Source organism: Neolamprologus brichardi, chromosome 16 (assembly GCF_056152115.1).
Source record: "Neolamprologus brichardi isolate AB-2024 chromosome 16, ASM5615211v1, whole genome shotgun sequence".
NCBI classification, from domain to species: domain Eukaryota; kingdom Metazoa; phylum Chordata; class Actinopteri; order Cichliformes; family Cichlidae; genus Neolamprologus; species Neolamprologus brichardi.
In genome coordinates, this window is record NC_142119.1 from 12,703,726 (window position 1) to 12,719,034 (window position 15,309).

The following is a 15,309-nucleotide window of genomic DNA, read 5'->3' on the forward strand; positions in this document are numbered from 1 at the left end:
TAAAAATAGACCCAAGTGACAGTTTGAAACACACGTTTCTTAAAATAGATCCTCTCACAAGATGTGTGCATGTGATAAAAACCCAATTTGATAATATTACAACTGTGCAAGAGGCTTCAAAATACCCTCAGACTCTATTCATGATCTCAACATAAAGGCAGACTTTACACAGGTGTGTGTGTGTGTGTGTGTGTGTGTGTGTGTGTGTGTGTGTGTGTGTGTGTGTGTGTGTGTGTGTGTGTGATTATGTGTTTGCCAGTGCTTAAACCCGTTTTAGATGAAGATCAGCACCTGAGAGGCAGACTCAGATTAGCATGTGGGATTAGATTACTGTTGCTGAAGCCAGTGGCTGGATCTGTCTTTCTCTCTCTCACACACACACACACATACACACACACACACACAAACAGACACCTATATACAGTAAACACAGGCGAATGAGTCTGTGAAAAGCCAGCATCTGCTAATTGGTAGATGGATGGAGGAGAGACAGAGAACAGGAGGACAGAGTCCAGATAAAAGGAGGGCGAGAGTAAGATACAAGCAGAGAAAGGGAGAGGGCTAACAAAAGGGGAGATATATGCTTCGTTAGGCTCTCTCTCTGTCTCTCTCCCTCTTTCTCTTTCTTGCTCTCTTTCTGTCCTTCTCTTGCCGTCATCTCGGCACGTGCCAGGATCCCCTCTGCTCGAACACTGGCTGAAAAGAGGGGGAGTTTGGTTGTAATTGGCTGGGGGGGCTGACTGTAGCACGTGCCAGAGTATCGTGACTCCCTGCTTGTCCTTTCTCTCTCCTCCACTTTCATGTGCTCTCCCTCTGTTCATCCTTTACAGAAACAGTCACAAAGAGAGTGACCCAGAAAGGACGATAAATCAAAAGATTGTAGAGGAAGAGATTAAAGAGAATGAGAAAGATATGAAGAAGGACGAATGTGTCCATGCTGCCAGAGATGGTATTCCCATATACTTAAGGTTGAAGCCTTAATATGCGCAAAGCTTTCACCACAGAGGCAGTGTTCAGATTACAGCTGGTAGTTGCACTACCTCCCCGAGACCAGAGTATGTATATGTGTTTTGTCCTCTACTGCACAGCAAAACACGTGTTTGTGGCATGTGTTAAGCCCGTCCTATGCATTATTATGCTTGGTGTCACACACACACACACACACACACACACACACACACACACACACACACACACATAGGAGTTTGATTAGCGATGACAGAGCTGCCTCACACCTCCTGCTGCATCTAGCACTGCTGCTCAAGTTTAAGTCATAACATGGTAAGATATTTAAAACACTAAAGCATCAAGTTAAGACAGTTTTATTTAAACATTCTAGTAGCACAAATCAAAGATTTTACCTGATATTTTTTTCTTCAATCCAATTCAATTTGAATTAGATGAAAATGTTAAAAAAAACCAAACAAAAAAAGCTTGATGGATAAAGTTTTAGGATGTGTAACACACAGAGAATGCATACAGAACATTTATTGCAGCTATAAGATGATTATTCAATTCAATTCAATTCAGTTTTATTTATATGGCATTAAAAACAACAGTAACATTATATTGCTCAAAAAGGTGTCAACTGCAAAAAAATCAAGCGCTCCACTACAATGACCTCAGTTAGTGGAACAGACACCAGTCAGCTTGTGTTGACACACGGCAACACCCCTAATCTTAAAGTGCTTACAAAAATCGAACAGGTGATATATTACTTTTATAATAAGATTAGATTAGATTAGATTGGATAAAACTTTATTAATCCCTCAGGTGGGTTCCTCCGGGAAATTCAGTATAGAGTTGATATCGAGGTTGAAGCTAACCATAGACACCAAAAATGTTTTTCTTCCCAGGTTGTGAAGATGTGTTTTTTTTATTGCTGGAAAGTTGTGCATTTAAAAGTGGGCAATAAACTCAAGTGGCCATTAGAGGAAATCCCGTTTATAGACCTGGCATAGAACTGAGCAAAAAAGATTGATTAGCCAGATCTGCTATGTGACTCCTTCTCCACTTTGGACACTCTATACACAAAAAAATTTCAATTAAAACAGCAATAAAACAGTAATTTAGGTTCTTTTTCCATGTAAATTTCACTGCTTCCAGTCTGGTGAAACAGAGCCATGTTGACTTTTGTTGTTCTTACTGCTGCCATGACTCCTCAGGCTTCTGGAAGGCCACCTGTCCCCCGTCATGTGCCAGTCCCCTCCTGGTCTTTGTCAACTCCAAAAGTGGCGACAACCAGGGAGTGAAGTTCCTACGGCGCTTCAAGCAACTTCTGAACCCAGCTCAAGTCTTTGACCTGGTCAACGGTGGGCCACACCTTGGGTGAGGAAAACACTTGCAAACAAATCTGCTGTAAATATCCATAAATATCAAAGTGCACCAGTTTTGTTATTAGGCTTTAGTTGAAAGCTGATCCTGCAGAATATGTACATGAGTGGCTTTGTTGTGTTTTTTCCAGTTTGCGCCTGTTTCAGAAGTTTGACAACTTCCGAATCTTGGTGTGCGGAGGTGATGGCAGCGTGGGATGGGTCCTCTCAGAGATCGACAAACTCAATCTACACAAACAAGTAGTGCACAGTAACATAAGCGTTATTTTAACAATGACAATGAAAACACTATTAGGATTTGTTTCTCTTTTACTGAAAATGAATGATAATCACAAACTATCATAAACATATTGGATAGAAAGTCTTTTTAAACAGGTTTTATACAGCTTTCCAGAACAAGTACACAGACGATAACTTGTCTTTGGCCAGTGTTCCAATTGCGCTTTTTGCCTTTGCTCTGAGCAAGCTCACATAAAGATACAAAGTCATTCCACACGCACAGGCAGGAGACAGGAATGTACAGACAAACAGCTCATTTTGAGTATAGCAGACACTGATGCCAAATAAACCCTGTGCCTGCCTTTCAGTGCCAGCTGGGGGTGTTGCCCTTGGGCACCGGCAATGATCTGGCGCGAGTGCTTGGCTGGGGCCCGTCATGTGACGATGACGCCCAGCTGCCTCAGATTCTGGAGAAGCTAGAGAGGGCCAGCACCAAGATGTTGGACCGCTGGAGCATCATGACCTACGAGATTAAGATCCCACCCAAACACAGCTGCCCTACCACGCCTGAGGGAGCTGATGACTGCCAGGTACTCACAGGAGCTGACAGATATTCACACGCATCAGTAGACCCAATAAAAGCCAGCAGGGGATTCCAGACAGACAGACGTGGGGAGGAGGTAGTTGCAGGGAATAGCACCTGACATTTTGAATTCATGTTCACCTTGCCTCCAGTTTAAACATGGGCAAATAAGCATTTTAGCACTTATACCTTATTAACTGTTGTGCCTATAAGATTGCGTTTAACAGTTGTTTTCTGAATAGAAATAAACAGTTTCATTGTTTTCTCAACAGTTTCACATTTCAACCTATGAAGACTCAGTAGCTACTCACCTCACAAAGATCCTCAACTCTGAGCAGCACTCTGTGGTCATCTCCTCTGCCAAGTAAGTGTTTATAACACCGCCGTTACCCAGAATAAGAAGTCTAAAATCAACCCAAACAGCAATCTAATCAACTACAGGCTAAAAACTATGATGTGCATGTCGTGGTGATATTGCATTGTAATTGCTGCAGCATTATTGCAGCTGCTCCAGCAATCACACTAATAATTCTGACATTTTTAAATATGTGAGCAGTCCACTTGGGGACACATTTGTCAAAAGTACATTTAAGCAACTGTTCTTGTATTGATTTTGTCCTAGTCACAAATAACCAATGTACCCCTCCGTTCACATAAGTAATGAACCTTTTGTTTTTGGCTGGAATAAAAATGTATTTATAAAGCACAACTCTACAACAATAGTTTTCTTAAGGTGGTTTTTTCTATAGTAAGAAAGAACCGCTATGAGCAGCAGTTGGCAACAGTGGGAAGCAAGAACATCCTTTTAACAGGCTCAGGGAGGGGCAGCCATGTGCCAGATTCTAGAATAAAGAACAAAGAGGAGAACAGAGCGATGAAGCTATGCCAAAAATTTACTTTTGTGAAAAATAAATTATTATTATTTCCATATAGTGAAAATAGTAAATGAAGTATGTAAAAAGATACAAAAAAATAAGGTAAATAATTAGTTTTTCTCAGATTACATTATGTCAGGAAGAACTTGTGTTTTCTCCCCGTTTCTTAGAATTCTGTGTGAGACAGTGAAGGATTTTGTTGCCAAAGTGGGGAAGGCGTATGAGAAAAGCACTGAGAATGCTGAGGAGTGCGACTCTATGTCTCTCAAAGTAAGCCTCAAAAACAATGCAGTAAACATCCATTATCTGCTTGTGCTGAAAGCCAACTCCATATATATTAAATTTCTGCTAATTCACTGTCCTGTGAATGCTGCTGCAGCACTCCATCTGGTCCTTAAGTGTCTCTTCCTCTGTGCCCTCCAGTGTGCCATCCTCAATGAGAAACTGGACTCCCTCCTCCAGACCCTCAACACAGAGTGCCAAGCTCTACCTCCGCTCCCCCTCTCCACTCCACCTATTGTAGAGGAGGAACAGGAGGAGGAGGAAGAGGAGGAGGAGGAGGCCAGTGAAGAGAGCCTGACAGAGCTGAAGGAGAAACTGGAGGAGGAGGAGACGGAGAAAGGAGTGGCAGGAGGTTCTCCGCACCAGCTGTTCAAAAGCAGGGAGCAGTTGATGCTCAGGGCCGACAGTCTGAAGAAAGCGGTTCGACAGGTCATAGAACAGGCAGAGAGAGGTACGTGTAGTGAGCTACAGGATAAGGATTCTGCCTCGTGATGATGAATGGAATTATCAAAATGTTTTTGAAACAAAAACATGCGGTTATTACATGCAACTTATTGTGTTATGGCCAACCCATTTATGCCCTGTTTAGTGGTTGATGAGCAGAATGCCCATACGGAGGACCCAGAGCTTCCATCCCCTCTGGAGAAGGACAGCGAGGACGAGAACAGAGACAGTGAGAAAGATGAGGACACTAAGGAACTGGAAGCAGTGTCATGTAAGTGTTTCTGCTGCTTTTTGGCCTGTTCCCCTTCTACATTTGCGAGGTACTTCCAACCATTCACTTACTTGGCCCGCTATATTTCATAAAAGGCTAGTTCCAAAGAACTTAACCTGCCCAGCTTTGCATGTCCACTGTGCAGATCTTCCAGCTTGCATTGTTCTTGTAGCTGACACATATTGTTTTTGGGTTGAATTAAAAAAATAAGTCAGCAGTGGTCGGTGTAAAAACATGTTTCCTCACTCTTTTCTCTACTGAGAGAAGGAAACACAGCTATCTCTATAATTTAGGCAAGTTTAAGAACAACAAAGATGCCTTAAAGGCATAGATTTTTGTACACATGATTTTAATGTTGCCACCTTGTGGGTATTGCAGTCATTGCACCACAGTGGACCAGAGACATAGCTAATGGGAAAAAAAAGCTTGCTGACGCAAATCAAGTTTCCTGTCATAAATAAACTCAGGGATTAGTGCTAAATTTGCTTGGAGCATCTTTTCCTCCTGTGATATTCCATCTCTTACATCAGGCTGAGCTGCTTAGGTCCTAATCTTCAGACTGTGGCAACTTCTTTAATAATAAATCAGTGTACCTGTTGAAAGTACACAGGCAGGCCGGCTGTTTGAACATGCAGGTTACTGTGAAATGTCCACTGCGCTTCTTTGTGAGTGTGTGGATGGGCCACAGGATATGTTATTGTCTTAGGGGCAGAAGTTCTTCCTGTTTATCATTGGGCTGCTTCCTTCCTTCCACACATTTTCCAAGTATTAGAAGACTAGGAGGTATCAGTCAAACCCTCTGCTTTGTGTCCTGTCCTTGTTTCCGTCTTTCGTCCTGTTTCTCCTTCCTGACCAGGAAGCACTCGGAGGAAGTAGAGCAGAAGAGATTGCTGCCCATGGTCTGGTTCAAATATAGCTATCAGTAATTGTCAGCCTTCTAACCAATTGCTCTTGAAGTCATACAATGAATGCAAAAATAATGTCAAATCCAGGATGCAACACCAGAATAAACCCTGAGCAACCAGTCTTTCAAAGTAAACGTGTGTAATTTTACTGTATGTAAAAGTAATCATGTTGTTAGACAGTGGAACTCACTCACAAGCAATGTGTTTTGATTCATCAGTATATTCTTACCTGAAATTAAATTCGATGTAGAGAAGACAAAATATTAACTGGAAATTTGTTGGCCAAAGCCTCAACTTGTTCAGACAGTCCTTGTACAGATCACAGGTAGTGTGTGCAAGGTAGGAAAAAAAATGACCATTGCATACCTTTGATGAATTGATGTTGATTTTGTGTATGTTCTTCATTTATGAGCAAGGTATGAGGAAGGTAATAACATTGTTAGCCACATCTTGGTGAATGAGGCCCATTGTGAGTACTGTCTATTGGACACAAAGACCCCAAATGTTATTATTTGTACCTGCACCCAGCCTCACTGTATAAATATTATATTCCTAAAATTGCATTAATTGATGCATAGAAAAATTCCCATTTTTTGTTCATATGTGGATGCATGATGCATGTCTATGGATGTGCATCTCTGTGTTAATAAGTACCCTCCGACACAGCTGAAGTGCATTTTGTTTTGCTTTATACTTTCCATCATATCTGTCCCTAAATTCAAAGTAAGTTTTTCTCTCCTTGGCCTAGCTGCTAAGAGTCCTTGTTCTCCAACGGAGCGGAGAGTGAGCCGTAGCACCCAGTCCTATAGCTCCTTCACCATCACACCCTTCACCACCAGCAAGGAGAATCTCCCTGTACTCAACACACGCATCATCTGCCCGGGTAAACACACATAAACAGGCACCAAACTCATCACATTGGCTCAACAAGGGCACAATCAGTCAGGCATTGCAGTTCAGCATTGTGTGACACAGACGATGTGTGTTTGTGTGTATGTGCAGGTTTGCGAGCAGGTCTGGCTGCCTCTATTGCTGGCAGCTCTATCATTAGCAAGATGCTGCTGGCTAACATCGACCCTTTCGGGGCCACATCATTCATCGACCCTGACCTGGACTCTCTGTAAGAGCCATGTCTTTTTCTAATGCCTTCTTCCATCTTTGTCACTGTGATGTTGTTTGTTGGTCACATTCTACACTGTTGCTCTAACTACCTTTTTTGTGTGTGCTTTTTTGTGTGTGCGTTTGTGTTCACTATTTGTTCATCCAGAGAGGGCTATATGGAGAAGTGTGTTATGAACAACTACTTTGGCATTGGCTTGGACGCAAAGATCTCGCTGGAGTTTAACAACAAGCGAGAGGAGCATCCAGAGAAATGCAGGTGAGTCTCATTTCCAATGAACACAGCATATTTGTGTGTTTTTTTATAATTTCATTTTATTTGCTTTGTTTATACATAAACAAGTACATGAACTTTTGAACAGTCCTAAGCTGGCAGCGTTGGAGCAAATCTGCCTCTTTTGATAACTAAAGTTACTTACCAGTCAAGTATTCTCATTTTTTCAGTCTGTATGTCAGTTTTTCTATTTTCAGGACCTCATCAAACACAATCACCAACTGTCTAGAACTGAGTGTTGCAGTCCTTAGCCAGTTTTGAGTTATAATTCTATGTATTGAATTATAATTCCCTCCATTTCAGTGATTGTGTTGCAGGTGATGTGTTGTCCACGTATTTGTGTGTTTTAAAGTTGAAGTGACACAACAGTCTTTTTCCGCGCACCGCCTCTGCACCTTCCCCACACAGGAGTCGCACCAAGAATATGATGTGGTACGGTGTTCTGGGCACTAAGGAGCTGCTGCAAAGAACCTACAAGAACCTGGAGCAGAAGGTCCAGCTGGAGGTGAGACATGGAGAAAATCAGGCATTTAAGTCTTTGGATTAAAAAAGAAACGACAAAAATTTTAATTGAAAACACTGCATGTTACACACTCGCATTTCACCAGCGCTTAAATCTTTATAATCACTTAAATTACCCATGGCAGAATAAGGAACACGTGCTGACAAAAAATAGAGTTCACCTCTCCTTTTACTCACAATGATTTTTTTTTATTTAAAAAAAAAAAGTTAATAAAAAAACAGTTTTAATATTAAAAAAATTATATTGTTTGTTATTATGTAAAAACATTTAGAGAATAACGGTCCTTAATAATATGCCCTTAAAAGAATTCCATGATTATGTGTATATTTGAACAAACTCCAGGTTTCTTAGGCAGTGACGATGTTGGTCTGGTAAGAGTAAAAACGACCCTGTTCTGTGAGATTGCTTATTTACACAGCCAGAAAACTGATAATGTGTAATAAAAAAAACACAATTTTTTTGTGTCAGTTTTTCAATGAAATAGTTCTGAAAGCTCAGTAAAGACAGAAGAAAAAATGTGGTTAAATGTTTAAAGAACCAGCAAACAGCCTTAATTTAGACATATAGAGTATATGTTCTCTTCTCTTTTGCTTTACTGGTCCAACTTAACTTTGTTATTTTGTGTCTTTCCCAGTGTGATGGACAGTACATCCCACTGCCCAGCCTTCAAGGCATAGCAGTGTTGAACATTCCTAGCTACGCAGGCGGAACCAACTTCTGGGGCGGCACCAAGGAGGATGATGTAAGTACATTTACTGTTCTCAAGTTGTTCACTCTAATAAAACTGCTCTCTGTGTGATGTTCCATCCTACTTGACATGGCCCTGGTAGGAAACTCAGATCATCTTTGAGGGATGAAAACAGGTGTGTTTTCCGTTCTGCTTGGAGCTTTTTTCTTTTTGTCTTTTGTCTTCTTTTTCTTTTTGTCTTCTTTTTGTCTTCTCTGATATTACCTAAAGAATGACAGTGTGGACGCCTGTTTGACATGACCCCGATAGCCTGGATGTGCAGGGGGAGGGATGGCTAGAGAGACATCTCTGCTTGTATGTTTAAGGCTCAGAGCACACTGGCTGAGGGATTAGAGTGTCAGTTTGCACACACTGCAGAGGGCTCACTCAGGGGTGTGTGTGGGGGGGCACACACACATATACAGCAATGTGCATTGGGTGTTATGTAACTGTTTTTGCTGGAAAGGAGGAAGCAGAAACAGAGAGAGTATATACACGACTGCACAAACACAGAGACAGATTATCATCAGAGTTTTGCCTTTGTTTGGAATAAATCATTCATTTTGACACGTGGGAGTGAATATAGTTTTTTTATACATATACATATATATGGAGAGAGAGAGAGAGAGAGAGAGAGAGAGAGAGAGAGAGGAGATAATATACATCTTAGTAATTGTAAAAGCTAATAATAAAATGACCGATCCTGCTAAAACACAGATCAGTGCCCTCCCACTGGCTGTGTCCATCTAGTGGCTGGTGCCCCACAAGACAACTGAGAGGCTCACCTTTTCAGCAGTTTCTGAGTTGTTGTTTTTTTGTTTGTTTGTTTTAGTAGTACAAATATGTGTAAAAGAAAATTCAGGAATAAATTTGACAATTTTTCATTTTTATTTATTTATTTATTTATTTTTACAACATACACATATGATCTACTCCGCAAAATCTTGGGGTCCCTTGGATATTAAGTCTATTATTTTATGTTATATATAAGTGATGGATCAAAAATGTTGTCAAAACAATCAGATTTCTACATTAGATCTACAGAGGCCTGTTTCAGCACCCCTCACTGCTGTGTCGCATTATGTTACCTTATATCGTACTAATGATCATTAGGCTTGGGATCTCTTTGTCTAGTTATGTTAGCACTGCTGACAGCAGTCATGTTCACTTAATCAGTCTGTCTAGTTGAGTTTCTGAAACTCATCAGAGGTTTCTATTTTAAGGAATAAAGTTATTTTGTTATTTTAAGAAGTTGTGCGTGTATTATTGTCTTCACAAGTCCGCACTATCTCTCACTGTAATAAAAAACCTGTTTCTCAAACTAAAGTCTGACGCTGAATTCATGTTCAAGTCTGCAAGCTAGAACATGAATTCATTGTCAGTGAGTTTCAGAAAAGAAGCCTCTTTCTTTGGCCTTTTTCAGGCGTCATTCAAACCTACACAGACGCTTAACCGACTAAATGAATTACTTCTTTCATCAGCATAACAGTTGTCAGCAGTGCTAACATGATTGAAAATACTTTTCTAATAATCTTTCAGCCTATAAATTGAATGTGCAGCTAACACGGTGTTCCACAGGAGCATGGGTGTGATAGTGTCTGAAAATGGGCCCCTATGGCAGTATGCTGCCTTTTGCACATGGCTCTGTGGACCTTCTTTACAGGTTGGGTTGCTTCATTTTGTAAACACTGTGAATAGGTTTAGAGGTTTCATAGGGCAATTTTGGAAATCTACTTAATTTTCTCATTTTAAGGAAACGGTAAAATACAACTATACAACAATCCAGCTCAATGTTGGCAAAATTCGTAACCCTCTCCAGCAATATCTGTATTATATTTAATCAACATTTGAATTTTGAATCTCATGTCTCAAAGCTCATCCATTGCTTTCTTTGTTTCATCTCTCAGTCTTTATCCCATTTTCAGCTGCTACAGGGAATAACGAGTAGGGTGCTAAAACATGCTGGCTTCTGGTGAAATTCTGAATTAATTTTAAAATGTTATTTTTAACATGAGGCCCTTTGATTTGGGTGTCACAGCCGGGATGACTGGTGTGTTTGTGGAGCGGACCCTAAAGCAGACAAGGGAGAGACGGAACTGAATCTTTAACAAAAAACAAGCCGTTTATTTTGTGCTGAAGTTAAAAATGGAAAACAAGGCAAAATACTGGAACAAACTGAACTGGGAACAACTAAATTACTATGATAACTAAAACAAGAAACTGAACACGTACATGCAAAACATGAACATGAAAAAAACCTGAGCAATCGAAAGAAAACTCTGACCAGACATGACCTGACATGGAAACAACAGACAACCCAACAAAGAACAGAAGAAGACAGAGGACTTAAATACACAGAAGGGTGATGAGAGAAGTGGAAACACCTGGGGAAACACAGCTGACACAAATGAACCTGACGCCACAGGGAACACAAGACACTTCAAAGTAAAACAGGAAACATAATAGAATGTAGACAACACAACACAAGCTTGACAACTTAAGCACACAGACATTTACACATGACAGAGGACTGGAAAAGACTCATAAATCAGGAGACATAGAAGAACCATAAACTAGACTGGAACTCAACTAAACCATCCATCCATCCATTTTCTTCCGCTTATCCGGGGCCAGGTCGCGGGGTCAGCAGCCCAAGCAGAGAAGCCCAGACCTCCCTCTCCCCAGCCACCTCCTCCAGCTTATCCAGGAGAACACCAAGGCGTTCCCAGGCCAGCCGAGCGATATAATCCCCCAGCGTGTCCTGGGCCGCCTCCCAGTGGGACATACCCGGAAAACCTCGCCTTGTCAGATGCACGAACCACCTCAACTGGCTCCTTTCGATGTGGAGGAGCAGCGGCTCTACTCTGAGCCCCTCCCGAATGTTGTCTGGGGGCTTTTGCCCCCTGGTCGGGTCTCCCATGGCAAATTGGTCCTGGGTGAGGTACCAGACAAAGAGCGATTCAGAAAACCCCTATGAAAAGACCATCGAGGGAACAGTTCACCCTGCCCGGGATAGGGTTACCGGGGCCCCGCCCTGGAGCCAGGCCCGGCGAGGGTGCCCAAGGGCGAGCGTCTGGCGGCCAGGTCTTAGTCCATGGGGCTCGGCCAGGCACAGCCCGAAAAAGGGACATGGGCCCATCTTCCTGCAGGCCCACCACCTGCAGGTGGCACCGTAGGGGTCGAGTGCAATGTGAGCCGGGCGGAGGTCCTGGCGGATTGATTCCCGGCTACCAAGACCGGCAATTGGGACATGGAATGTTAACTAAACCCTAACTAATAATAATACCAGACCTGAACATTATCTCATTAGTCATCAAAAATACAAAATAACTCAACTACACCCTAAACTAAGAAAAACACACAAATCTAACATAGGAAATCAACAGTACTAAATAAACTCGAGATGCTGGGTCACAGACAAACTGACCAGGCCCCTGATACTGGGTCTTTAACTGTCCCTTATTTTAAAACCAGAGGCTGGATGTAGCTCATAAACCTCCTCAGGTTGGCTGAGTCTATAGTTTGTTTTAAAGGGCTGCTGAAAACTAATTTTTGAAGCTTTTCTTTTGTTTATGTTTATGTGGAATATTTACATAAATTTGAAATAGCGGCAACTGTATCCTTTTAGGATCCTTCCAGCTACATTACATTGACATAGATTTCATTATTGCCATAATGTTTTTATGCAGATATTCTGTGCTCCATCTTTCGATGACAAGATCCTGGAAGTGGTTGCTGTTTTTGGGAGCATGCAAATGGCTGTGTCCAGAGTCATCAAATTGCAACACCACCGCATAGCACAGGTGAGCAGATGCGTTAAAACCATATGAAGTGCAAATTCATATCTGTGTCTGTACACTGTGTGATTCTAATCCAAGCGTCTTCCTCAATCAGTGTCGAACTGTGAAGATTACGATCCTGGGTGACGAGGGGGTTCCCATTCAGGTGGATGGTGAGGCCTGGATCCAACCGCCTGGAGTCATCAAGATCCAGCACAAGAACAGAGCACAGATGCTCACCAGAGACCGGGTGAGGAAGGGTGCTGCTGTTGCTGAGTGAAAAGCAATTTGTGTAGATATATATATATCAGGGGTCGGCAAGCCACAGTTGGCACGCGAAGGTTTAACGGATGGCACGACCATAGCTGGACTGGCCATAGCTGGACTGGCCATCGGGCATACCAGGCATTTGCTCGGTGGGCCGGTGATTTATTTTTGTAACGGTATAAACAATGAAAGGTGGTGGATTGGCCAGATGCTGGTCGGTGTGTAAAAATAACTCAGTTGTTGGTGGTGGCTATGGTGGAGCTTCCACAGATTCAGTAAAATTAACAAGTGGTGGAGGCCAGCAGGTGGATGAGAGAGAGGGGAGGCAGGAGGAGGAGAGACCCGAGGCAGCCGCCGGTCCAAGTGTCAGGTGAACTGAACTTCAGGTAAGAAGTTATGACCTGCAGTCTATCTGGGTCAGATATAAACCAAGTTTAGGTGGAGTTTATTTTCGTTGTGCTGACTTTTTACAGTCAGTTACAATAACTCGTACTGCGTACTAGCTAGCATGACGGAGTTTCTATACAGCTGGGTGGGTGCTATGATGTTACTGATGTTGAACTTTATTTTATTCATAAGGTTAGTTAGTAGAGCTGCCAACCGTCCCGTACAAACGGAATCGTCCCGCATTCAGAGAAATTATTACGCGTTTCGTGTTGAGCTGAGAAGGGACGCAGTTTGTCGAAGGATGGAAAAAGACACAAAGGTGGATTTATTCTGTCGTTACGCTGCACAGCTGTCTCTTCTTCTCTCATTCTCTCCCCCGCTCTCTCCTGTTGCTACTTTAATCATGAAACTGATCAATGATCAGCTGATCGGCTTTTCTCTCTTGTTTATCGCCCACTTTGTGCCAGAAAGAGGAAACCGCCGGATGTCGCGCACAACAGCAGCACGTTTAAGCTTGATCAGCTGTTGTTAGAATTTATTTAATATTAATTTCTAGTATCAGCTGAGGTTTGCTGGAGCCACAGCTGTAAAGCTGCTGGTCATGATATCAGTTTGGATATGTGGTGAGAGGGAAACATGAAGATGAAACCAGGAGATGTCCTTACTGAATCATCAGAGCTGAACAGGTAATGGAGAAACAGGTTTACCTTTTAGGTGACATGAATGAGTTGAAGGGAAGTTATGAACTGTTTCTGAGAGACAAATAACACCAGGATACTTTCTGTGTAGCTGACAGCTGGTAACTGAGCAGGGGCGGGTCTAGCAAAGTTTTTCCAGGGGGACCAGGTGGGGCATTAACAGGGAAAGGGGGGCACAGAGAAATACTTTCTTATTCTCATTTAAAATGTCTGGCTGTTATTAAATAATTATCTGAAGCTTACAACCAAAGTTTTTATCTGACATAAAATGTATAGAAATCATACTGTGGCATGAATAAGGCACAGCGGGTCCAGGGATCAGTGTTTTGAGCCATTTTATTTAATATTTGCATCACACCACACACCATAATACAACACACACCTGAGTCCCCGTGTTTTAACCTGGCGGGCGTGATTGCGGATGCAGTGCAGGTGCGTCCGCCCTCCCTGCACGCCACCGCAGACCACGCCCCACCACACACCCCCATCGCCCGATTGAGGCCGGGGAGTCATACGGCCGAACCTACCCCACCGGTTCCCAACCTGGGAACAGAGCAGTCCCTTGCGGAGGCCGCCCACACCTCAAATGGTGGCGAGGCTTGTCCGGGGGTCGGCCACGCCTCCAGCAGCAGCGGCGAAACTGGTCCGGAGGCCGGCTACCTGGCAAGCCGGCACGACCCCGCCGGCCCCGGGAGGGGCTCACTACCGGGCGCATCTGACGCTCCGGGGCCGCTCGATCCTCGACCTCGGGCCCAGGTCGCGCAGGCTCCCCTGGCACGAGGACCGCCATCTCCCCTCCCGGTTTCTCCACCTCTTCCGGCTGGAGCGGCTCGGCCACCGCTGGCGGGAGCGGGAGCGGCTCGGCCACCGCTGGCGGGAGCGGCTCGGCCACCGCGGGCGGGAGCGGGAGCGGGAGCGGCTCGTCCACCGCCTGGCGGCGGAGCTGTTCCCCCTCCTCCGGCAGGCGCAGATCCCCGCGTGCCTTGTCTGCCACGTCCGGCTGCTGAGGTGCCTCACGCGGCTCCTCCACCGCTTCACTGTCCTCGCGACACACCTGTGGGGGTGGCGGCCAGGCCCAGAGCAGCGCCGCCAGCTCCCCAATCCATTCCAGGTGGGGCTCGGAGTGGTCCTGCAGCTCTGCCTGCTAGCGACGCACCTCCGCCGCCTGCTCCCGCTGGGCAGCCGCCATTTCGGCCACCCTCTGGGCCAGCTCCTCCACTCCCTGGCTCCGACAAGAACCCGCTGTGCCGCCTCCTGGGTTTCGGCACCACTGTGGCATGAATAAGGCACGGCGGGTCCAGGGATCAGTGTTTTGAGCCATTTTATTTAATATTTGCATCACACCACACACCATAATACAACACACACCTGAGTCCCCCTGTTTTAACGTGGCGGGCGTGATTGCGGATGCAGTGCAGGTGTGTCCGCCCTCCCTGCACGCCACCGCAGACCACGCCCCACCACACATGCATATACCAACAAGACTGTACATCACTGTGACAACAGCGTTTGTTTTCATTCCAAGGCTTTATGACTTTAATACCTGGTGGGCCGGTCTTTAGTCAAAATGCCCGGGCTGTTTTTTTGTCCCAGTCCAGCCCTCAGCACGACATGCAGTGAATT

General features: G+C 44.1%; 1 protein-coding gene and 1 pseudogene across 8 annotated transcripts in view; both read left to right on the forward strand.

Moving 5' to 3' along the window:
• The window catches only part of dgkh (diacylglycerol kinase, eta), an 82,062-nt gene that overhangs the window by 54,671 nt on the left and 12,082 nt on the right, over positions 1 to 15,309 (forward strand). For all 8 annotated transcript variants that reach the window (XM_006805951.3, XM_006805955.3, XM_006805953.2 and 5 more), the window contains 14 exons: positions 2,166 to 2,328; positions 2,465 to 2,573; positions 2,921 to 3,142; positions 3,408 to 3,499; positions 4,181 to 4,280; positions 4,434 to 4,743; positions 4,882 to 5,007; positions 6,661 to 6,795; positions 6,915 to 7,032; positions 7,180 to 7,290; positions 7,714 to 7,810; positions 8,463 to 8,570; positions 12,245 to 12,358; positions 12,450 to 12,584. In XM_006805951.3, the coding sequence (XP_006806014.1) occupies positions 2,166 to 2,328; positions 2,465 to 2,573; positions 2,921 to 3,142; positions 3,408 to 3,499; positions 4,181 to 4,280; positions 4,434 to 4,743; positions 4,882 to 5,007; positions 6,661 to 6,795; positions 6,915 to 7,032; positions 7,180 to 7,290; positions 7,714 to 7,810; positions 8,463 to 8,570; positions 12,245 to 12,358; positions 12,450 to 12,584 (1,940 nt within the window). The remainder of the gene's footprint in view (positions 1 to 2,165; positions 2,329 to 2,464; positions 2,574 to 2,920; positions 3,143 to 3,407; positions 3,500 to 4,180; positions 4,281 to 4,433; positions 4,744 to 4,881; positions 5,008 to 6,660; positions 6,796 to 6,914; positions 7,033 to 7,179; positions 7,291 to 7,713; positions 7,811 to 8,462; positions 8,571 to 12,244; positions 12,359 to 12,449; positions 12,585 to 15,309) is intronic.
• On the forward strand, positions 13,290 to 14,967 carry LOC148098188 (uncharacterized; annotated as a pseudogene).